This window comes from Mobula hypostoma, chromosome 3 (assembly GCF_963921235.1).
Source record: "Mobula hypostoma chromosome 3, sMobHyp1.1, whole genome shotgun sequence".
NCBI lineage: Eukaryota > Metazoa > Chordata > Chondrichthyes > Myliobatiformes > Myliobatidae > Mobula > Mobula hypostoma.
This window is the reverse complement of record NC_086099.1, coordinates 53,296,716-53,322,029: the sequence shown is the minus strand read 5'-3', so window position 1 is coordinate 53,322,029 and position 25,314 is coordinate 53,296,716. Positions and strand designations below refer to the sequence as shown.

Genomic DNA, 25,314 nt, shown 5'->3' with positions numbered 1-25,314 from the left:
ATGCACAAGGCTCAGCAGTCAAGCAAGCCTTCCACATCAGCCACAGCAGATGACAAACCTCAATCTTCAACATCAAGGCAGCAGTCATAGGAGAAGAGGAGCTGCCTGCCCTGATCGACAATGAGATGACACCCTTGTCCCACCACCCAGGCCCCGGACAGATACTGTACCGATTCGCAGAGAATGCAGCAGTAACCGGGAGGCACACAGCACATCTTTAAGAAAAAAGCCAAAATAAACAAGCTAATTAATTTGGTGCCTCCGACACGTAATTGTCGGCCCAGATCAGTGCCGATTGCATCGCCGCTGATCTGGGCCGACAATTACGTGTCAGTGGCACCTAATTAATTAGTATGTTTATTTCGGCTTTTTTCTTAAAGATGTGCTGTGTGCCTCCCGGCTACTGCTGCGTTCTTCGCGGCAATGTAACGAGTCGGCGGCCCGGAGGGTGGGGGCCACTACACCACCCAACCTGCTACGACTCAGCCGAACACACCATCATCAGTGTGCTCGGCAAGCTGTCTTCCCAATTCCGGTAAGTGATAGTACACTGTACATACATTATTTTTACTTTATATAGGCTGTGTATTTTTACGTGTTATTTGGCAGATTTGGCAGCCTCATAGCTTAAAGGTTACTGGACAGCGCATTTATACCAACAGCGCTTGCGTGAGATTTTCTGCCGAGAGCGCTTGCGCGAGATTTTCACTCCGGAGAACAGTTCAGTAATGATTGTAGAAAAGTATTTCTACTTTATATAGGCTGTGTATTTATCATATCATTCCTGCTTTTACTATATGTTACTGTTATTTTAGGTTGTGTGTTATTTGTCATGATTTGGTAGGTTATTTTTGGGTCTGCGAATGCTCACAAAATTTTCCCCATATAAATAAATGGTAATTGCTTCTTCGCTTTATGACATTTCGGCTTATGAACCGTTTCATAGGAACGCTCTACCTTCGGATGGCAGGGGAAACCTGCATCTTCCTCACCACTGATTCAACCTGCAAATTAATGTTTTGGGAATCCTGCACAAGGACTCCCAAGTCCTTTTGCACCTCAAATTTTTGAATTTTCTCTCCATTTAGAAAATAGTCTACACTTTCTTCTACCAAAGTGCAGCCCCAAACACTTCCCAACACTGTTCCATCTGCTACTTCTTTGCTCAATTCTCTTAATCTGTTTAAGTCCTTCAGCAGCCTCCCTGCCTCCTCAACACTACCTACCCCTCCACCTATCTTCATATCGTCTGCATACCTGGTCACAAAGCCAATTGTATCATCCAAATTATTGACAGAACATAAAAAGCAGTCCCAACACAGACCTTGGGGAACACCACTAGTCACCAGCAGCCAACCAGAAAAGGCTTCCTTCATTCCCACTCTCTGCCTCCTGTCGATCACCTAAAGCTCAATCCAGGCTGGTACCTTTCCCGTAATACCACTGACTCTCAACTTGTTAAACAACCTCGTGTGGCAACTTGCCAAAGGGCTTCTGAGAATCCAAGTACTGCATTTTTGGTCAACTTCTGGATTTGGGACTTCAGCATTCCTTTCTTATACAGCCAACACTGACTGAGCAGCCATCTTCATCTAGACAAGTTAAATAGTGTTCATGCAACATAGGAATGGGATTCAAATTAATCATGCCATGTGGTCTCATTTGCACATGGAATGTTATTCAGCTATAGCACATTACTAGAAGTTAGGCAATGTCCAAATGACTATAACAATGGCAAATTAAATTTAATCTGAACAAATTACAAACTGAAGGGAGATTTTTTTTAATCCAGAAAAAGACACAAGTTGATCTCTCAGCCGATTCCTGGCTCAAACTGAGCAGAGCTGCAATACAAAATAACAAATCCAAAACACTACTGAATACAAATGGGCAAAGAAATAACAAGAGTAGTGCTAGAAATACTGACAATACAACCAGCTTGGGATCTGGGAAATTATATCAGACAACTTGATTGAAGTTTGATAGCATGACATGATTTAACAGCTTGAATGCAGGGAACACATTCCCATGTATGGAAGACCATAAACAGGAGTGTAATACCCTGGTTAAGATTTTTACTGCTAGTTCTGCAGGGTATTTCATTTAGCTTTCCTTAGAAGCGGTGTGCTCTGCTGATAGTGTTTGGGTTTCAGTTGAAGATGAGGGCTGTGATGTTCAACTTACGAATGTTGTGTCAGCCAATCAGGATGATGGAATTGGGAGAAGGTTTTTAGAGAAAGCTGGGTAGAGAGAGACTTGTGATGGACACTGATGAGGTTCGTGGTCTTTCTGGCACGAGATGGAGAGACGAAAACATTGGGCGAGACAGCCATAGGATTCAATCCAAAGGAAAGATGCAATTGCAAGAGGTGCTTCATGATTCAAAAGGTGTCCAAGATGGGAAGTTCTACCGGTGATTGGTGATGAGAATTCAGCACCGTAATAGTCATACCCAGCTTTTGGAAGATATGAGCTCCAACTGTGCACATTTAGACCAGTTGAATTGTAATGGGCCCTTTTTATTTTTTTCTTTTCCTCTTAATAACTGGTTGATAAAGCTGAAATTAGTAAATTCACTTTCTTTATAATTGCATGTGGTGTACAATCTGTTATTTCTCGCCAATAGATAATTGCATATGAGCAGTACACTCAGACCTCGCATAGTGCTGATTCACTACATGGTCATTCAATTCTTTATTAATTTTTTCGAAATGATAAAAATTTATTCTGAATAACATTTAAAACTTCGAGTGGTCATCATTACAATCAGCCAATGAGAGCGCTCTACTCACACTCTGAGCCACTCTCAGCCAATCATGTATTAGTTCACGCTCTGCCTCCCTTGTATATGAAAACTTTCTTACACCCGTGCCAATTTATTCCATTTTTTCCCCCAACCATAATGTCTGGAAAATGGCCTGCAACTTCTAGTGACAGTAGTACATCTAAGGTGTCTGGGAAAAGCATTAGCATGGATGTGAAACTGCAAGTGATACGGCATGAAGATGCCAATGATGGTAATGTTGAAAAGTTACTGCATTCTCAGGGTGAGGGCCTCAATAACAAAGAGCTTCGCGAACTGGCAGAGCAACATATCCTGCGTGAATATGAGGATACGGATAGAAAAGAGGAAACACCAGCAAGTCACCACAAAATTCATCAGCACTAGCATCATCACGATCACACAAATCATGGACTAGCTTATCGATAACGATCCTGACTGGGAGCAAAGCAATAAGGCAGAGAGAGATGTTCTCGACATGATTTCTTGCTACTGAGAACTGCTTCGAGAGAGGAAACTTAAGGCAGTCAAATCTCGACACCTGTTTGAAGAAGGCAGCAAAGTTCGAGGAGGACCCACAGCCTGGTCCCTCAGATGTACACACCACCGGCTCTCTTCCTCTTCCGCTGCTGCTGCAATGTCTTGCTGCTCCCCTAATGTTCAGGTTAGGCTTACTTGTGTGTTTGTTACTTACTGTGAATACAAAATATCATCTTTTTAAAACATCAAGCATTCATGTCCATTTACATAATGCTATAATGACCCCGCATAGCACTGATTTACATGGTGCTCCACCTCTGAGGAACGCATCCTCAGGGTCTAAGTGTATTTACACAGCATTCGCTCAAATTGGGGCTCTGTTAATCCTGACTCTAGACATGTATTGCCTGACAAAGGTGGCTTTCTCACAGCTGAGTCTAGTGGTTGTTAGCATAGCCAGCTAACAAGCCAAGCTTCTATATATGCCCAGTGTGGGGACTTTAGGGGAAAGCAGTAACCATGACAAAAATTGTACAAAATAAATTGAAGGAAAAGCTATCCAAACAAAAAGGCAGAAAGGCATAAGAATAGTGACCACCTCAGTTTGGGGTGGCTGTTAAGGGCTTTTGGGCAATACAAGCAGGAAGAACTGTAGACAGAATGGCCTGTTTATTCAGTACATTTACCAAATCAAGCTGCATTACCATGTTTGGACTTCATTACATCTACTTCCACAACTGCAGCTAGATGAGAGAAAATGATAAAATTGATTGGTGTCACCTGGGCAATTACTGAACTTCATGTTTTAATACTATATCCAGAGGTATCGAAGTTGCAGAAGAAAACCTTATTTTCTTACCTACACATTCATACCCCAGTTTTATCAGCATTCCCTTTTGGATAACCTTAAACAACAAAAATACAGGTCAGTGTTCCCCTATCTGGACTGGAGTTCATTTTATCTACATTACCATAGGCAATGACAAACTGATGCATCAGAATCTTCCAAACATCTTTTTGACAGATGCAAGCTTAAAAAAGTTTAGATAAATGAACATTAGATTTTCAGATGTTCAATTTTTAGTTTGCTTAAAAATTCCAAGGGCTTATTTAACAAAATGCACTCACTGAATTTCATTGACCTGCCTCTCCAGAATTCATGAAAAAGCAATTTAGTGAGTGACCATGGTAATAATCGCAAGATTCGTGATACCCAAAGGCATTGTATTAAGTGTTTGTTGTTGCTAGTTGCAAATTCAACTGTGCTAAAAATATATGCTTCATCAAAGCATGGAAAAGTGCAGCACACTTAATATTTGTATCTGGCAAATAACAGAAGTAAATCATACTCTGCCACATTTTCACCACATTGTACAAATAATTCTACTTCACGCCACCCACTGGCATTGTCCAGAATTACAATGATAGGAATATAGTAAACAAACTTTGTTGTGCAATTATCTGATGCTCAAATTAACCCATTTAATTTAAATAAATTTACATAGCTTGAAGTTACACTGACACATACAATTCCAAAAGGGGGCTCATATGCCCAATTATTAGTGGTCACCCCATCTTTCAGCTGTCTTAAGTGACAGAATTCTTCGTCCTTACCTACCACCCTATGAGTCTCTGCATTCAACCCATCATTCTTCACAACTTCCCATCTCGAAAAGAATCCTACCAAACACGTTTACCTCTTTCCACAGGTATCGATCCCTCATGATTCCCTTGCCTATTCATCCCTCCCCACTAATCTCCCTCAGTACTTACCTCTGCAAGCATTCTGCCCATTCACCACTTCCACCTTCATTCAAGGAAATGACCAGTCCTTCCAAGCAAGACTTCACCTGTGAATCTGTTGGGGCTGTCTACTGTACACAGTGCTCCCAATACAGGATCCTCTACATCAGAGGACCCACTGTAAGTTGAGAGACTGCTTCATCAAGCACCTTCACTCCATCCACCAAAAGCAGAATGTTCCATTTTCACAACATTTTAATTCCAATTCCAGCTCCAACATGTCGGTGCACAATCGCCTCTTGTGCCATGATGAGGCCACCCTCAGGGTGGAGGACTATCATATTATATTCAGTCTGGGTAGCCTCCAACCTGATGGCATGAATATTGTTTTCTCCTCTCGTTAAAAAAAATCCCTCCCCCAGCCCCTCTTCTAATCCCCACTCTGGCCTTTTACCTCTCGTCAACCTGCCTCTTAACCCCCCCCCTCACCCCAGCCCCTCTTTCCCTTTCACCCATGGTCTACTCTGCTCTCCTATAAATTCCTTCAGCTTCAGCCCTTTAACCTTTCCCACCTTACTGGCTTCACCTAACAACTTCTAGCTACCCTTATTCCCCTCCCCCTGCCTTTTTATTCTTGTATCATTCCCCTTTCTTTCTAGCCCTGAAGAGACTTGGCCCAAAATGTTGACTATTTGTTCACTTCCAGAGATGCTGTGTGATCTGCTAAGTACCTCCAGCATCTTGTGCATGTTTCTTTGAATTTCCAGCATCGGCAGAATTTGTGTTTGTAATCCTTTTAATTTGATGTTTTCTTGTATTTATGAAGGTGCCATGTTCCATTAACCAGAAATTTGGCCAATTCTCTTAGGAACTGATAGCATATTACAGAATTCCAACATAGTTAGACTATTCTGCAGAACCCATTTCAGTAAAGAGTGACAGATCACTAAATTCTGTCTGTTCATGTTAAATCAATAGTACAAGGTTGCAACCCAGATTAGAATGTTACTGTAAGCAAACCAAGTTTTAGTTGATCCTTCTTCATTGAAATCTTTGGCATTGACACAATGAACAATTCCTCCAGGAAAGAAGTGTGGCAACAAATCATTGTCAGTTGCATGCTATTTTTACCCTTCTAAAGTGGATGGTATTTAGAACAGATTTATCTAACCCGAAGAGCCAAAGGACTAAATGACCCTACAAAAACATGTGATAGGTCATGACAGAAAATACCTGAGTAATATAGCACATTTTATCCATTAAAACACTTTGTAACTATGGATTACTTCAAATACAAATATTTTGAAAACAGCTAATTTTCAAACAAGGCATCATGAATATTAGAATAAATCATTGGCCGTGACTTACATTGACAAGCCCAACAATAGACAATAAACAGACATCTTGTTTGTCTTTTGAAAAAACATTCTAAAACTGTTGTTAAACCCTCAGGGTGGAGGAGCAATACCTTATATTCAGCCTGTGTAGCCTCCAAACTGATGACGAGTAGCGATTTCTTCTTCCAATAAAAAAATTTAATCCGCCTTTCACCTTCTTCTAATCCCCACTCTGGCCCTTTACCTTTTCTCACCTGCCTATCAACTCCCCCTGGTGTCCCTCCACCTTTGCTTTCTCCTATGGTCCACTCTCCTCTGCTATCAGATTCCTTCATCTTCAGCCCATTACCTTTCCCACCCACTTGACTTCATCTATCAACTTCTAGCTATTCTTCCCCATCCCCAGTTTTTAAATTCTGCTATCTTCCTCCTTCCTTTCTAATCTTGAAGAGCTTTAGCCTGAAATGCTGAATGATCCTGGACTTCCTGTCAGATCGCCAGCAGTTGGTAAGAGTGGGCTCCCTCACAGGTGCCCCTCAGGCTGTGTCCCAAGCCCCCTCCTTTACCCTCTGTATACCCATGACTGTGTCTCTACCCGCAGCTCCAACCTGCTAATTAAATTTGCTGACAATACTACATTGATTGGCCTTACCACCAGCGCCTTTACTTCCTGAGAAAACTAAAGAAATTTGGCCTGTCCCCTAAAATGCTCACTAATTTTTATAGATGCACCGTAGAAAGCACCGTAGGGTGCATCACAACCTGGTATGGAAGTTGTCCTGTCCAAGACAGAAAGAAGCTGCAGAAGATCGTGAACACGGCACAGCACATCACATCACACAAACCAATCTTGCGTCCTTGGACTCACTTTACACCGCACGCTGTCGGAGCAGTGCTGCCAGGATAATCAAGGACACCACCCACCCAGCCAACACACTTTTCGTCCCTCTTCCCTCCGGGAGAAGTTTCAGGAGCTTGAAGACTCGTACGACCAGATTTGGGAACAGCTTCTTTCCAACTGTGATAAGACTGCTGAACAGATCCTAACCCGGATCTGGGCCATACCCTCCAAATATCCAGACCTGTCTCTCGGTATTTTTTTTGCACTACCTTACTTGCCATTTTTCTATTTTCTATTTATGATTTACAATTTAAATTTTTAATATTTACTAATTTTAACTATTTTTAATATTTTCAATATTTAATATTTGTAATCCAGGGAGCTTGAAGCGCAGAATCAAATATTGCTGTGATGATTGTATGTTCTAGTACTAATTGTTTGGTGAGAATAAAGTATAAAGTATCTCAAATAATAACAAGGCAGCCTACAAAGAAGTCATCACCCTGACAGTGGTATTAAGAAAACAACCTCTCCCTCAGTGTTGCAAAAATAAAGGATCTAGTTGTGGACTATGGGAGGAATGGAGAGGGGCTAATCCCTAATGACATCAATGGACCTGGGGTTGAGGGGGTGAACAGTTTAAAATTCTTCGGCATAAACATCACCAAGGTCTGTACATACTAGTGTGGTGAAAAAAGCACAACAGCGCCTCTTTCACCTCAGACAGTTGAACAAGTTTGGTATGGCCCCCAAATCCTAAGAACTTGCTGCAGGGGCACAATTGAGAGCATCCTGACTGGCTGCATCATTGCCTGGTATGGGAATTGTACTTCCCTCAATCACAGGTCCCTGCAGAGTGGTGTGGACAGCCCAGCACATCTGTAGATGTGAACTTTCCACTATATAGGACATTTACAAGACAGGTGTGTAAAAAGGGCCCGAAGGATCATTGGGAACCTGAGTCACCCTGACCACAAACAGTTGCAGTTGCTACCATTTGGGAAACAGTACCACAGCATAAAAGCCGGGACAGCTTCTTCCACCAGACCACAGACCATTAATTCATGCTAATTATATTTCGATGTTATATTGACTGTCCTGTTGTACATATTATTACAAATTACTATAGATTGCACATTTCAATGGAGACACAATGTAGAATTTTTACTCATGTGAATGATATAATAAAGTCAATTCATTTTTCTCGATGCTGCCTGACCTGTGAATTCCTCCAGCATTTTGTGTCTGTTGTTAAACCTATTTTTCAAATTACATTTTTACACACAGGAAACTACCCCCAAATATTACCACTCATACATACTGTGTGTGCAGCTGAGTAGCTGATCACCTGCATGTCTTTAGATGCGGAAAGCATCAGGAGCATCTGGAAGAAGCCTACGCAGTCAAAGAGCAAGCACATTCTACACAGTGTGCAGCTGAAGTCCAAACTGAGCATGGATGGCAATATAAGGCAGCAGCTCTACCAACTGCAGCACTGTCACCAAACTTGATACACCTGAATAAAGTTCCTCACTCACCAGCATCCCCGGCATCTGTTTCATTGACTATGCTTCCATACTTGTGGTAACTAAAGGGTAACCAAGCACAGTATTCCAGACCCCAACCATGAGAGCCTACAATTGATGAGATACCATATTGGATCAAACCCAACTCTGAAAGGGTTTCTGATTTCTGTCATTATTACTTATACAGCAAAAGGTAACAGATGGCCCATATCATATGATCAACTGCTCCAGAAAGCCACACAAGTATCAAAACACCAAGCAGCATGTTGCCATGTACTCATGGTATTTCGAATACCAGAGAAGAGTACTAATCAATTCTCACTGGGCAGATTGCTCTGACCTAAATAGCTTCAGATCATCAAGTTGGTAAAGCAGTTCCACCCATACAGGCAAGTTTCAACTGGCCAATTACTATTTGACTCTTGGGGGGTGGTGGTGGAAAGTTAGATGATCTTAACTAAGTACCTATTGCTGGGAAAAGTCTGGTAATCTCTAATACTAAATGCAAACAAAATGCACAGTTACAATCAAAGTTTGAATCTAATTTGCAGTTTTAGTTACGTCAAAAGAAACAGGCGTCAGCACCTCTGCACTTTGAGCCTGTCTGCATCTAGCCCAAACAGGTTGAACAAATTTTAAAGCACATTTTCCTTTTTGAAATTTAATCACTGAATACATGATACTAACAGCTTATTTGCAAAGTTATGCAAATTAAGTATTTTGGGAAATGCATCTTAAAATTTCTAAAGAACAATGACTGGCTAGATTAGTGCAACACTGCAAGATTAGAGATACAAGTTACAGCATTACTGTGGACTCCATCTACAAATATTCATTACAATTAATTTATAAACCAAGTGCACATGCCTTGTATCCAACCTTAACCCTGGCCTCAAATTATTTCATTTGGTTTCAATTACCAAGTTCACAAGAACTTCTTTGTTCAACAGTTCACAGAAACAAATACTTTGAACTACTAAGGCACTATTGTTCTTCAAATTGGGCAAAAAGAGCAGACTTGTGCAAACTAAACCCCATTACAAGAGAAAGTGCCTAACTGCCAATTTGATAGATTTAGTCACAGCAAATGAGTCCTCTTTTGGATCTCAAAAATTATTTGGCTTTCAATATCAAAATTCCATTTGCCGTTAGAATATAGGCAACTTACTAATGCAGCAATGCAAAGGAAGCAGGATATACTTAAATGCCCTGAAACATGCTCAAAGTGTTTTCAAAACTCTAGAGAAACTCATCTGATCGAAATCAGTAGTAGTAAATGCTTGAAAGTTTAGAGCAACTCAGCACCATCTGTGGAAGGAAGAGGTAACATTCCAGAAATGCTCCCTATGCTGCTCAGTATTTTCTGCTTTTAGCAACAGCAAAATACTGGTAAGTTGCCATGGCTAAGGAATCTGTAAAAATATCCAGTTAAAAGGCAACGCGTGTTGAAATTGCGTGGCAAGAGATTCACAGTACATAGTTCAATATACAGCTGAAGTATCTTCCAAATTTCAACTGGGGGAATTAAAAAGTCAGTGATTAACACTTGCTTCAAAAAAAAACAGCATTGTTGTCCAAATGTTGGGCATTGAAAATGACTAATCATCCCTGACCTTTCAAATTCAATCTTCAAAAGAACACTGCACACTAAATTTCCTTTGCAGCTTTGGCTGCTATATACAGTAAATTAAATTCTTTCCAGCATGCCCACCCCAAAATACTTTAAAGCAAAAAGGCTGTGTTAGTACAACTCCTACTTTGCTAGTTTGGAATCAGAAAATGCCATCCCCACCCATTACTGCATTTAATCACTATTTACCTGTAAATATCTTGGAAAAGCATAATTGAAACCTTTTGGAGCTTTTCCAAAGCTGTGAAGAATATTGATGCAGAATATTCAAGACACATGCAAGTAGTCGCTTTTTTTTTTGGCAATGCATACCTACCACAGACTATCCCAATCCCCCTTTCATTTACCATTAACATAATCCTAGAAAACTGAATTGGTCAACAAGCATCTTACAGCAAAGGGAGATATTAAGCCAAACAACATTCTACAATTCCATATTAACTGGTTGTTTAAGAAATTACCCATTTTGCAAAAGTTCAACCTTTTTAGTATTTAGCTTACCAAATTGCAGTAGCTGTTTATTTGTTGGACCCTGAATGACACTGGTGCGGTCATCCTTCCTTACACTTTCCAGAGACAATTTAGACACAGAAGACTGTACTCTTAATTTTGCAGATTGAGACGGCATAGGCAAGCTTCTCTTATTGCTGAACGATGGCCTCCGCCCAACTTGATCACTGGGTGCAGACTTAGTTAAAACAACCTGAAAAAAAAAAGGCTATGCAAAATAAACCTGAAATAGATCCACTTGCCTAATACAAACAACTTAGGAATTATGTAAGTTTAAAATCATGGACACAAGAAACTAACATTCCTAATTCTGTCCTGTATAAACACTTACTGAATAAGGATAGTTTTGCAAGAACCACAAGTCTTCAAGCAGATCCAATACTGCTACATATAATCAAGCATAGCAGTCAGTGCCATAAACTAAACACAAAGAGTAATGCACTAATATTACTTACATGGTAAGTGGTTTCACTTAAATTATGGCAATTCCAATTGAGAAACAGAAATCATAGTCAGGAAAGACATTCAAATGTTGATGACTCAAAGTTAAAATGGAAAACAAAAGCTGCAACCGTTAAGGCACGCTGCCTTTGAAACAGTGGATTTGATTGCTGCACAACAATTTTAAAACACATTAACAGGGAAGGGATCTAAAGAACACTGCTAAAGCCAACTGCATTGTTTTGAGCACAGACTATGAGGAAGAGGGAAGGACAAAAATATCTTATCCTCATTACAAAGTGTATAACCATTTGAGTACTGGCATTGTTTATTAACACAGCCAGGTCTCTCTGGATTAGGATACACTTACAAGGTGTAAAATTGAAAATTCAGTTGATTATATCCAGTTAGATTTAATACAAATCAGAAATTTTGACAAAAAGATGACATTTGTGCAAAATGATTTTTGACTGCTTCTCATTTAATACCAACAGATGCTCACTATGCATGTACTAAATGATACAGATCTGTTTTGTGTCATCTTTAAACATCTCCTTCCAAAGGACAGGGATATAACCAAGATAAACAAATGCTTGAACAAATTCAGAACTTTTTTTTATTGGTCAGCTATGTATTATAGACAAATCAAGATGCTGAGACTCTTGCAAACAAAAAATTTAGCCATAAACATGAGAGATTCTGCAGATGCTGGAAAGCCTGAGTAACACACAAACTGCTGGAGAATCTCTGCAGATCATGCAGCATCTATGGAGGGGAATAAACAGTTGGCACTTTGGGCCAAAACTTTTCATCTGGAAAGTTAGTGGTAATTACATGGCTAGACATCTCAGCCAAAAAAGCCACACTGTCCAATGGTTATTGGCTTCTCTGAAATAGTCCATAATTGGCACCTGTAAAGAGATTTCACTTCTTTCCCTAAAACCACTTGGACTGGTTTGAAGAGAGAAGTCACTGGTAGCAAGTTATCCCAGAATTAAAATTCTATCATTCCTGAAGGCAAAAAGCAGTACTACAGGCAACTGAAAGTAGAATTCTAGCAAAAGAGATAACAAATAACAAGAGGATGGAAAGAGCACAGGAGGCTCAAAACTGACAGCCATGACTTACGCAAGTCAGTTCAGAGTTGAAAAAAAGTCTTTAGCCTAAGCATCCAAGGCCCTACCTATTGAATACAGATGAAATTGAAAGACGGGGACTGTTAGGAGCACTTTGAATACCACCTTAACTAAGTCTTTGATACAAGCAGCTTTGACTATCCCACAGCCACTCACTTAGTCTAGCTTTGCCACCATTTCTGACCAATAGGATACTGATAAAGAGCTCAGGTGCAGGCAATATCTCCATTTTATATCTAAAGCTTGGCAATTAAGAAATTCAATTCACAAATCTACAATATCTGTCTACATCAAAGCAAGAGTGTATTTCATGATGCTATAAATCTGACCACCTTCAAACAATGCAAACCTGAAACTACGAACTCTGCTCCCAAACCCACTTTACCAGAGCGAACACTGGGTAGGGTCCTCAACTATCTACTGGCATTTAATGAACAGCTCCCCCTTTCTATGGTCAGAGGGAAATGGATGTTCACAAGTAATAGTCTCTGGCATCAGCCACCCCTCCCTAACATTCTCTCATGTCAACTAAAACAAACTAAAAATATCACCTTACTGTCTCTCAAACATCTGGATCAGAATCAACTTATCTTCATCTCTAACCGATAGCCTTACTGACCATGCTTAAACCATGGCTTGATCAGAGCTCCAGAAGTTGAGCAGCATGTCATTAGTGACACAAAATGCCTCATCCCTCAATGTCAACTGTGATGTCAAAATCAGTGCTATTGTTTTAAGTATTACTGCTGGTTCTGCCACCACTTGCATTTTACCTGCAAAGATTCTATGCTACTCAGCATCCTTATTGTCTACAAAAACTATGGACATTAGTCTTTATACCATTCTTATTTCCCAGACCCTTTCCAAATCAAGTTGGGCAATTCTACTTTCACTTAACCAAACAAAAATCATGAAAATAGTCCTAGATATTTTGAAGCCATTAAACCAAATACAAGCAGGGACCTTCAATTTTCTCAAAGATACCTGATTATTCCCTATTTTTTTGGATATAGCTGCATATTTCCAATGTGCGCCCCACAGGATGACATAAACAGTACTTCCTCTCTTAAAACCTCATACCTAGGATGTCAATGTCAAAGTCTGCATTTGTGAATCTGTATTCTGAAATGGCCTAGCAAATCATTTAGTTCGAGGACATTTATGAACCTGTTATAGAGCTGTGCATCTCTAGCCACACCAGGCAGGATAGATCAAATTTAATGGAGCATTTGTCAATATTAGCATGAGTTCTAATTTAATTCAATTTCAGTTGCCAACAATCAAAGGATTAAATGGTGTAGGTCACTGACTCAAGCCAAAAGGTTTTTAGTCAAGTGTTCAGGAATGCTACAACTGATAAAGCTGCTATAATCATTATGCAATATCAGGATTCAGCAATAAAGTTACTTGGCTAAAAGCCAGTAGCACAAATCAATAAATACTAGTTTGAATGCCACTTCATTAGCTGGGAAATTTAAATACATTAATTAAAAATGGGTATCATCTGTCAATGTGACCATGAAAATAACATCTATTGAAGACGGGGCAGAAATTCACGATATTTCTGCCCCGTCTTCAATAGATGTTATTTTCATGGTCACATTGACAGATGATACCCATTTTTAATTAATGTATTTAAATTTCCCAGCTAATGAAGTGGCATTCAAACTAGTATTTATTGATTTGTGCTACTGGCTTTTAGCCAAGTAACTTTATTGCTGAATCCTGATATTGCATAATGATTAACAAACTGAACCCTAACAACTGAAATGGCCTAGCTAAGCTGCAGTTAGGAGTGAACAAGGGCAGCATTTGTTAGTCAACACCATCCATATTTCATTGCAAAACCTCAAAACCTAAGTGATTCTTGAATTTGCAAACCTAGCAAATCTTAAAATATTTTTGCTGCTTTCTTCTATGTCGAAAATAGCTTGCTTTTCACAGAACTGACTTTCTAACAAAGGTTATTTTCTCGCCGAAATAAACAATTAAGTTTACTGCTGTAGTTTAATCAGTGCTCCCTTGTGACATTGTTTTAAATCTTCTCTTTCCACTTGTCATAGTTGGACCAGTAATAATTGTGATCAGAAAATTTTGATTTGAACAGCAAATAACCTGTCTTCATGCACACTTCAATTCCAACTTCCAGTAAAATTTTTTTTACAAATGATGCCACCTGCAGTTGCCATTGCTCATAACAGAAAATTAACAAGATAGAGTTCACCATTCACCAAAAGGCTTAAATTTCAAATGTGCCAGGTATCACTTACTTCTGTGCTGTGAGTCTTCTTCAGTACAGCCATAGAAACTGGAACATTGCAACCAACTCCATGATCTGCTGCATCTGCTAAACTTTTACATCTGGCTCTTGGTTTTTCAATAACAGGAACATTCTGCTTTGCAAGACTGGCTCTCTCCCTGCCACCACAGTGAAAAGTTTTATTAAGCTCGTGAGTTGTGCTTATAGATGATGATGACTTTCGATCGCCCAATGAGTTGTGCACTTGACTTGATGCTTCATCAACCAAAGCCAATTTGGAAGCCATTGAGGTTTGAATACTCTTACCATTTGATTTTAAAATATTTTCTGCAGTTGAAATATGTTGCTTGTTTGCAGGAAAAGTTTTCCTACATGTGACATTCTGCAATTTCAACACTGCTGTCTTTGGTTTTGGTGCTGATTTTGAAAGACTACCTTTATTCAGGGCTTTAGAAGATTGAGAACATGGAGATAGAGGTGATCTAGGAACGTTTTTTGATGAATCCTCTGATGAAGAGGGGACATTTTTTGGTGGCAAGCTCATATGAACTCTAGATACAACTTTAGGTTTGACATTGTTGAAGTTAGGCTTGGGGTAGCATTTTATCTCCACTTTAGTCAATTTGACTTTCACATTTGCATTACGTTTTACTTTGCAGCATTTCTTTTGTACTGGGTCCTTTGTATTTGGCTGCAGCTGCAAGTTAGTTGGAGACTCTCCTGCAGATAATGAACCATTCCTTTCAGTTCTGCCTGTTGGATTCTGAAATGGTGAGCTGAAAAAAGCTGTTGTGGACTCTGGTAATGGGGTTGATGTTTGAGAATATGAACTTCCATCTTCATGAATCGTTAAATTTGAAATTAAGAATGTTTCATTATTTACATCCTTTGCTTGTGCAAGTTCCTGTGCATCAGCATTCCAATTGTTAACTTTAGAGGCAGATTTTGCATCATTTCTTTCCTGCAGCACAATAAAAGTGGCATTCATTGCTGAGTTAGCTGGCTTTCTACAAGCTTCAATTTCATACCTTTGAGCTGCAGTCATTCTCATAGGTTTCTTGCAGTCACCTTTGCAACTTCGTTCATTTGCAGCTACCAACTGCTCATCTAACATTTCTTTTGGCTGATATTTCACATATTGGTTATCAGTGGAATTGGTTATACCACAATCTACTCTTGCACAGCAATCTTGGTTAGGAGTTTGGCAAGAGTTCAGAGAGAATCCAGTACTCTGACTTAAGTCTGTTTGACATTGCACTTCCTCTGTTTCATCTACAACCTGTTGCTGCTCAAGTGAGTCCTTGGAATCAGAGTCAACTTCTGATGACAGTTGATAAGTCATCAACATGTTATCTATCAGCTCATTTTCACCTGCAGATTCAAAAACATCCAGCGACTGATCTGATACAACTGGATCATATGAACTATTAGAAAATACTGATGATTCAAGGACAAGCGCACTAGAATCATGCTCAGTGCTGCCCAGACTAATACCTTTCATTTCCAACTCTGTTTCGCAAGGCACTACTGGATGTTCTAAACCTTCCATGTACATTTTCATTCCTATACTGTTACCATTGGTATTATCAACTGTATCCAAGTTCAAGCTATTACTTGAAGCACGATGATCTGCTTTCCGAAGATATGCTTCATTTGTAATAGATTTTAACTTTTGTGCAGAATCTGTAGCATGATCTTCATTAAGGGGTTCAATATAAGGTAGGTTACTTTTGATAGAAGTACTTAATTTGAGAGTTTGCAAACACCAGCCAGGATCTGTTATTGTAGCAGAGCTCTCAGAGTTGCAACTCAAATTTGCTGTCATGTACTGATCCGAAGAACTACTTTGAGAACAGGGCTGGTCTTCAACCACTTCTAATTCAAGTCCAGCTATATCCTGGAGCACAGAGATTTTTTGGTCAGCTGAGATTGCCCCACCACTGTTATTACATGGGAACACTTGCATATCTGGCGTTATACAGTTTTCAATAGTCCATTGGGGTGCAACATGGACTGTTTCAGGAGATATTTGTGCACTGTAATGTTTGCTGTCATGTTTGTCACTGGTCAAAACAGACTGATGAGAATCACGTATTGTATTGTGCCAAGTTTCCTCCATTCCACTGCAGCTGTTGCATGCAAGCTTACTTCAAATATTTCCAATTAGTGTCCTTTAGAGCATTGATCTGACATTAGCAATGGTGCATTTAATTGCAAGGAGCAAAATCCACGAAAGAGCAGTTCTGCCAAAATATTAATTGTTATACTATTGACTTGCACGCTGATTGTTCAAGCAAATGAACTTTACCTGCAACTGAACAGAGAACAAAAGTTAGTTTTACTGCATATCCAATTGGATCGCTGGATTTTGCAATTGTCACATCTTCTGCATATACCCAACTTGGTTTTACAGATTAGACAAAATCACTGAAGTATTACATACACCCTTGGAGGTCAACCGGGGAGGGGGGGCAGGGGGTAACCTCCCTGAAATGAGTTTTTGCAGGGTGGAGTGTCTGAAATCTTACAGCAAAGACTGTATGAAATTTAAACATTAATACCACCCCAGAACACAGCAAAAGTGCAGGTTTTTCTCTATACAAAGCTTAGGGTCAGTATTATACAGCATGAAAAGAGCCCTTTCAGGCCACCACATCCATGGCAGACATACACCTGCAGTCTCATTTTCCAGCCCTTACCATTCAAATTGTGATTAAGCCCTAGTGATTTTAGCATAATGTTTACCTAGTGACCAAATGGTTGTTGTGATGCCTCCAGTATGTTAGTGTATTGGGTAGTGATTGTCACTCTCACTTGCAGCTTACGCCACTGGCGAAAAGTAGAGCTGAGTGTGCAAGTCTCTTCCTGCCAGTACTTCGCCTCTCCAACAATAAATCTCATGTAGTGCCTCCTCACTGGTGACACATTATCTCCTTTGAGTCAGGACAGGGAGGAGGCCTGGCTCCTGCACACACAGCATGCAGATCCACTGGTGTGAAGACACACCCTGGTGCTCATGAACCAGATCTCCAGCTACGGGTAAATAACCGTATTGCCTTGTGGGCAGCCTTGAAAGAGGCAAAGGCTATGGAGTAAACTCGAAGGCAGCTAGACATGATTGAATATCCTTCTGGCAGCTCCTACAGCCAAGCTGGTGCCACACGTATTGCTTCATAAACTTTCCTTTAGACTACACTGGTGAGGACGAGAGAGGGGGATCTTCAGGACTGGGCATCTTAGGATCTCCATACCTTTCGCCCAGGCTTGTGATGATATCAACATCACCCATTGTCCTTTGAGACAGACCGATACCAACCACCCAACTATTGCTTTGCAAGTTTATGTCCATATTCAGATAAATATAGCTGTCACTGCTCAACCAATACTGGTTGCAATTGACAAGGATCATTTCTGACTCTCAAAATTGTCCCAGACAGTTCTCGGCAACAGTACCCTTTACTAACCTGAACAAGGATGTCTACTTGCATATCAGATTAAAGACAAATCTAAAACAAGCAAACTTAGATTGTGATTTTATTTTCATATTTTGCAATGCTAACACAGATCACTACACCATGTAATGTACCTCAACAGGTATATCACTGGATACTGTCGGGGGGATGACCTAACAGAGGAAGGTCACAGTGGTTGGGTCTCTGGCACCGAGTCTGAAGGGAAGGGGAGATTAGAGGCACGCTGTGGTAATAGGGGATTCGTTAGGTGAACAGACAGGAGGTTCTGTGGGCAAGAACGAGATTCTGGATGGTACATTGCCACCTGGGTCCAGGATGTCTCAGATCGAGTCCTCAGCATTCTTAAGTGAGAGGGTAAACAGTCAGAAGTCATGGTCCATGTAGGTCCAATGACATGGTAGGTTGAGTAATGAGGTTCTACATAGGAAGTTCAGGAAGTTGGGTGCTAATTTAAAGGGCAGAACCTCCAGGGTTGTGATCTCAGGACTGCTACCCATGCCATATGAAAGGCCAGAACTAGGAAGATTATACAGTTTAACATGTGGCTAAGAAGTTGGTGTAGGAAGGGGGGCATAAGATTTTTGGATTATTGGGCTCTCTTCCAGGGAAGGTGGGACCTGTATAGAAGGGATGGCTTACACTTGAACTGGAGGGATATCCTAGCAAGAAAGTCTGTTAATGCTTCATGCTGGGGTTTAAACTAGAGTTGCAAGGGGATGGGAACCAAAGTGCCAGAACAGTTAGTAGAGAGATTGCAGAGGCAATTGTTGGTAAGTTTGGAATCAAAAGGTTGAGCATCGTGCACCTAGTATCCTGAGCTGTACACATTTCAATGCATGAAGTATTGTGGAAAAGGTGGATGATAGTGCTGAAGATGAGGTAGCTGGTTTACAAACACAGGCAATGTGTAGTGAGGAGAAGCTATTGATAGGGTAAAATTGCAGACAACAGGATGAATTGCAACGTAAAAAGCAGACAAAAATCGAGAAGGGGTGAATACAGGACTGAAGGTATTGTACCTGAATGCGCACCATATACGGAATAAGGTAGATGAACTTGCAGCACAGTTGCAGATTGACAGGTATAATGTTGGAGGCATGACTGAATCATGAAGATGGAGAACTTGGTGACACAGGATAATCAGGACAAAGTCAGCATGCTTTCCTCAAGGGAAAATCCTGCCTGACGAACCTGTTCAAATTCTTTGAGAAGATTACAAGTAGGATATATAAAGGGGATGCAGTGGATATTGTATATTTGGACTTTCAAAAGGCCTTTGACAAGGTGCCACACATGAGGCTGCTTACCAAGTTAAGAGCCCACGGTATTACAGGAAAGTTATTAACATGGTTAGAGCATTGGCTGATTAGTAGGAGGCAATGAGTGAGAATAAAAGGATCCTTGTCTGGTTGGCTGCCAGTGACTAGTGTTCCGCAGGGGTCGGTTTTGGGACCAGTTCTTTTTATAGAAGAAATGATTTAGATGATGAAATAGATGACTTTGTTGCCAAGTCTGCAGATGATACAAAGGGGGACAGGCAGTGTTGAGGAAACAAGAAGGATGCAGAAGGACTTAGATTAGGAGAATGGGCAAGAAAGTGACAAATGAAATATAATGTTGGAAAATGCATAGTCATGCACTTTGGTGGTAGAAATAAATGTGCAAACTATTTTCTAAAATAGAGAGTGGATGTGGCAAAGTTGTTTCCCATGATGGGGGAGTCTAGTACGAGAGGGCACAACTTAAGGATTGAAGGGCACCCATTCAGAACAGAGATGCGAAGAAATTTTTTTAGTCAGAGGGTGGTGAATCTATGGAGTTTGTTGCCACGGGCAGCAGTGGAGGCCAAGTCATTGGGTGTAATTAAGGCAGACATTGATAGGTATCTGAGTAGCCAGGGCATCAAAGGTTATGGCGAGAAGGTGGGGGAGTGGGACTAAATAGGAGAAAATGGATCAGCTCATGATAAAATGGCGGAGCAGACTCAATGGGCTGAATGGCCTACTTCTGCTCCTTTGTCTTATGGTCTAAACAGGAAGAAAATCCAAAAATCTGAGATGCAAAGGGACTTGAGAGTCCTTGTGCAAAACACCCTAAAGGTCAACTTGCAGGTTGTGTTAGTGGTGAGGAAGGGAAGTGTAGTATTAGCATTCATTTCAAGAGGTCTAGAATACAAGAGCAAGGATGTAATGCTGAGGCTTTTTAAGGCACTGGTGAGGTTTCACCTTGAGTACTGTGTACAGTTTTGGGCTCCTCAGCTTAGAAGAGATGTGCTGGCACTGGAGAAGGTTCAGAGAAGGCTCACAAGGATGATTCCAGGAATTAAAGGGTTATCATACAGGGAATGTTTCATGGCTCTGGGTCTGTACTTGCTGGATTTCAGAAGGATGAGGGAGGATCTCATTGAAATCTTTCGAACGTTGAAAAGCCTAGACAGAGTAGATGTGGAAAGGATGTTTCCCATGGTGGGAGAATCTAGGACGAGAGGGCACAGCCTCAGGATGGAGGGGCATCCTTTCAAAACAGATGCAGAGAAATTTCCTTAGCCAGAGGGTGGTGAATTTGTGGAATTTGTTGCCACGTGCTGTTGTGGAGGCCAGGTCCCTGGGTGTAGTTAAGGCAGAGATAGATAGGTTCTTGATTGGACATGGCATCAAAGGTTATGGGGAGAAGGCCGGGAACTGGTGTTGAGGAGGAAAAAAGAAAATCAGCCATGACTGAATGGCAGAGCAGACTTTATGGGCCAAATGGCCTAATTCTGCTCCTAAGTCTTATGGTCAACGGAGATAGAAAATACATGCCAAAAGAGCGAAGTTACTTTGTAAGTTACTCAATCCCTAAATATGAGGGATCTCAAAATGCAGGTGGATTGGGAAAATCAGATCAGTGCTGCATTCCAGGAGGGGGCCTTTCTAGATGTGTCTACAAGATGGCTTTTTAGAGCAGCTGGTGGTTGGCCCTATTTAGTGATCAGCTACTCTGGATTCTGTGTTGCACAATGAACCAGAATTGATTAGAGAGTTGAAGGTATAAGAACCATTAGGGGAAGTGATTGAATTCACCCTGAGATTGGAGAAGCTGAAGTCAGATTATCAGTATTGCAGTGGCGTAAAGGGAATTTCAGAGGCATGAGAGAGCAGTTGGCCAGAACTGATTAGAAAAGAACATTGGCAGGGATGACAGCAGTGCAGCAAAGTCTAGAGTTTCTGGAAGCAATTCGGAAGCCACAGGATATATACATCCCAAAGAAAAAGTAGTATTCCAAAGGAAAGATGACACAACCATGACTAACAAGAGAAGTCAAAGACAATATAAAAGCCAAATAACAGGCATATAATAGAGCAAAAATGATTAAGCCAGAACTTTTAAAAACTAACAGAAGGTAACTAAAAGCATCATTACAATAAAGATGGAATGTGAAAAGTAAGCTAGCCAATAATATTAAAGAGGATACCAGAAGTTTCTTCAGATACATAAAGTTTAAAAGAGAACTAAAGGTGGATATTGGACTGCTGGAAAACGATGCTGGAGAGGTAGTAATAGGGGACCATGAAATAGCATGTCTTTATTGTGGAAGTTATTAGCAGTACAGTGGAAACTCCAGTTGTCAGGGGCATGAAGAGTGTGAAGTTCTTGGGAAACTGAAAGATCCAAAGGTAGACATGTCATCCGCACAAGATGGTGTACACTCCAGTATTCTGAAAGAGGTGGCTGAAGAAATCGTGGAGGCATTCATAATGATTCTGGAATGGTTCGAGAAGACTGGAAAACTGGAAATGTCACTCCACTCTTCAAGGGAGAAAAAGGCAGAAGGAAGGAAATGAAAGGCCAGGTAGTCTGACCTCAGTGGCTGGGAAGATGTTGGGGTCCATTATTAAGGATGAGCTCTCAGAGTACTTGGAGGGACATGATAAAATAGGCCATAGTCAATATGGTTTCAAAAGAAAATCTTGCCGGACAAATCTGTTGGAATTCTATGAAGAAATAACAATCAGGATAGATAAAGGAGAATCCATGGATATTGAGTACCTGGATTTTCAGAAAGCCTTTGATAACATGCCACAAGCCCATGGCATTACAGGAAAGATTCTGGTATGGATAAAGCAATGGCTGATTGACAGGAGGCAAAGATTGGGAATAAAAGATGCCTTTTCTGACTGGCTGCTGGGGACTATGTTGGGGCCAATTATTTTTACATTTTATGTTAATGATTTGGATGATGGAATTGATGGTTTTATTGTAACATTAGCAGATGATATGAAGACAGATGGAGGGGTAGATTTAAATGCAAACAACAGGAATTCTGCAGGACGTCCTGACGAAGGGTCTCGGCCAGAAACGTCGACTGCGCCTCTTCCTATAGATGCTGCTTGGCCTGCTGCGTTCACCAGCAACTTTGATGTATGTTGCTTGGAGGGGTAGATGGTTCTTCTGTAGCCTCTATATTTCCTCTAAACTAAGAGATTAGGGGAATGGGCGAAGATATGACAGATGGAATATAGTGTCGAGAGGCATATGGTCATGCACTTTGGTAGAAGAAATGAAAGGGTTGACTATTTACTAAGTGCTAAGAAAATGCAAAAAACTGAGGCGCAAAGGGACTTGGAAGTCCTTGTGCAGAATTCCACAAAGGTTAATTTGCAGATTGAATTTGTGGTGAGGAAGGCAATTGGTGAGGTGGTAGCATTCATTTCAAGAGGACTTGAATATAAACGCAAGGATGCAATGTTGAAACTTTATAAAGCACTGGAGAGACCTCTGAGTATTGAGAGTTTGGGTCCCTTATCTCAGAAAGGATGTACTGAAACTGGAGAGGGTTCAAAAGAGATTCACAAAAATTACTTCAAGATTGAATGGCTTATCATATGAAGAGCACTTTCATAGCTCTGCACCTGTATTCACTAGAATTCAGAAAAGTGAGGGTTGACTTCATTGAAACCTACCGAAAGGTGAAAGGCCTTGATAGGGTGGATGTGGAGAGGATGTTTCCTAATGGTGGAAAGTCCAAGACCAAAGGACACAGCCTCAGAATAGAGGGGTGTCCTTTTAGAACAGAGATGAAGAGGAATTTCTTTGGCCAGAAAGTGGTGAATCTGTGGAATTCTTTGCCACAGGTAGCTGGGGAGACCAAGTCTTCATGTATATTTCAGGCAAATGTTGATAGATTCTTGAATGGTCAAGGCATGAAGGGATATGGGGAGAAGGCAGGAGACTGGGGCTGAGGATAAAATTGCATCAGCCATGATGAAATGGCAGAACAGACTCAAAGGGCAAAATGGCCTAATTCTGCTCCTATATCTTATGGTAATGATTCCTACTCTTGGTTTTCATGAAAAATGTCCTGAACATGTTCTATTTTGAGAGCAACTTAGATAATTATTACAGTAGTGATTCTTTAATGTGTAGTATGCTTTTGGTTTTACTGCAAAGACTTTCTAAAAACTGGTTTTGTTTGATTAACATGAAGATGTGCCAAATTATTGATTCAAGTGAAAGATTTGTCCAAGGTCAAACTGATTATCAGGTCACACCTTTTGAAATCTTGAAAAACTGCATTTAGTGTTCTTTTGAATACAGAATGGAGTTTCATGAAGGACAGTGTAAACAGATATAAAGAATACACATGCACCAAATGCTTTCTTTCTTTAAAAATCTGTCTGCTAAAAGGAGGCAAAGTAAAATATTGATATGGAATCTGCGAGCAGGTGCATGTAGATGCAGCTGCATGTTCCTCACATTCCCAATTTTCACAAGTCCAGTGATCCAGGACGTGGTTCCTCTTTGGCTAGTCTACTGCATGAACAAGTCTTGGGATACTTCCAAAAGCTCCACGTAGATCAACAAATTAATCATTAATATGTAAACTTGTCACAAACTCATATTTACATTAAAGGCATCATTCCAGCATCTGAACAGAGAACTATACAAGTGGTGAAGCTCAGAATTGATATTCAGTCCAGTGCAATTTTAGACAGATTTTCAGACAGCCTCAAAAAGCTGCATCCATCATTAAGGATCCCCATCACCCAGGACATGCCTTCTTCTCATTGCTACCATCAATGTGGTGGTACAGGAGTCTGAAGATACACACATTTCAGGAACAGCTTCACCTTTACATCAGATTTCTGAATGGACAATAAACCCATGAACCCTTTTTTTGCCCATTTTGCATTAATTTTTTTAACTATACATTTGTAAATTTTAGTTTTATGTATTGCAATATACTGCTGCCACAAAACAATTCCATGCCATATACCAGTGATATTAAACCGATTCTGATTCTCCTCAGTTGCATTCATCTGAAGGCATTTTCAACTCGTACAGCTTCATGAATTCATTGGTAGCTCTACAATTATCCCAAACTTCCTCTTCCATAGAATACTGAAGGTCGAAAAGTAATCAATAAATCTGTTTTGCAAAGCAAGTTGACGGTAATTTCATGTCTACAATGACTGATAAATGGAAAGTTGTCAAAATGATTCAATTTTGGAATACTTCAGTACTCATTTTTCTGCATCTTCTGGATCTTCCCCTCACAACCCAGCCCCTGCTATCAATAATAAATCATTTATTGTCACATCTTCCTCCAAGCTTCTTAGAAACAGTTGGCAGTCTCCAAAATCAAAAGTCATGCTGCATCCAAAAAGCTCAATTCCTCTTGCCTTTACAATTCTCTCTGCACCTTGCTTTGAACCACTACCTGGGGGCGGGGGGGGGGGGAGGGGAAGAGAGCAAAGGACCTCAACAATAATATCCTTGGATATTATTGGATATTCCCTGATGGTTTATACACTCATGCTTTCAGATTAACCCAGCTGCTTCATCATAGCATTCAAATGAATTCTCCTGCATTAACTTTTAAAACAAGCTAGAATGTTTTACCTTGACAATCAAAATAAGCAACACAAAATGCTGGAGGAACTCAGCAGGCCAGGCAGTATCCATCGAAAAGAGTACAGCCGACGTTTCAGGCCAAGACTGTTCAGCAGGCAGTCCTGGCCCAAAATGCCAACACTTTTCCATAGATGCTGCCTGGCCTGCTGAGTTCCGCCAGCATTTTGTGTTACTTTGATTACCAACATCTGCAGATTTTCTCTTGTTTGTAATCAAAATAAGAAATTTCCTTTAATTGTAACTAATTCTGCTTAAGGTCCT

The 25,314-nt window shown here is 40.5% G+C and overlaps 1 protein-coding gene across 4 annotated transcripts in view; it reads right to left on the bottom strand.

Annotated features, from left to right (window-relative positions):
• Positions 1-25,314, bottom strand: part of mtus1b (microtubule associated tumor suppressor 1b) — a 166,078-nt gene that overhangs the window by 94,990 nt on the left and 45,774 nt on the right. For all 4 annotated transcript variants that reach the window (XM_063043037.1, XM_063043036.1, XM_063043038.1 and 1 more), the window contains exons 2-3: positions 14,697-17,000; positions 10,841-11,042 (exon numbers count right to left, since the gene is read on the bottom strand). In XM_063043037.1, the coding sequence (XP_062899107.1) occupies positions 10,841-11,042; positions 14,697-16,805 (2,311 nt within the window). In that variant the 5' untranslated portion in view covers positions 16,806-17,000. The remainder of the gene's footprint in view (positions 1-10,840; positions 11,043-14,696; positions 17,001-25,314) is intronic.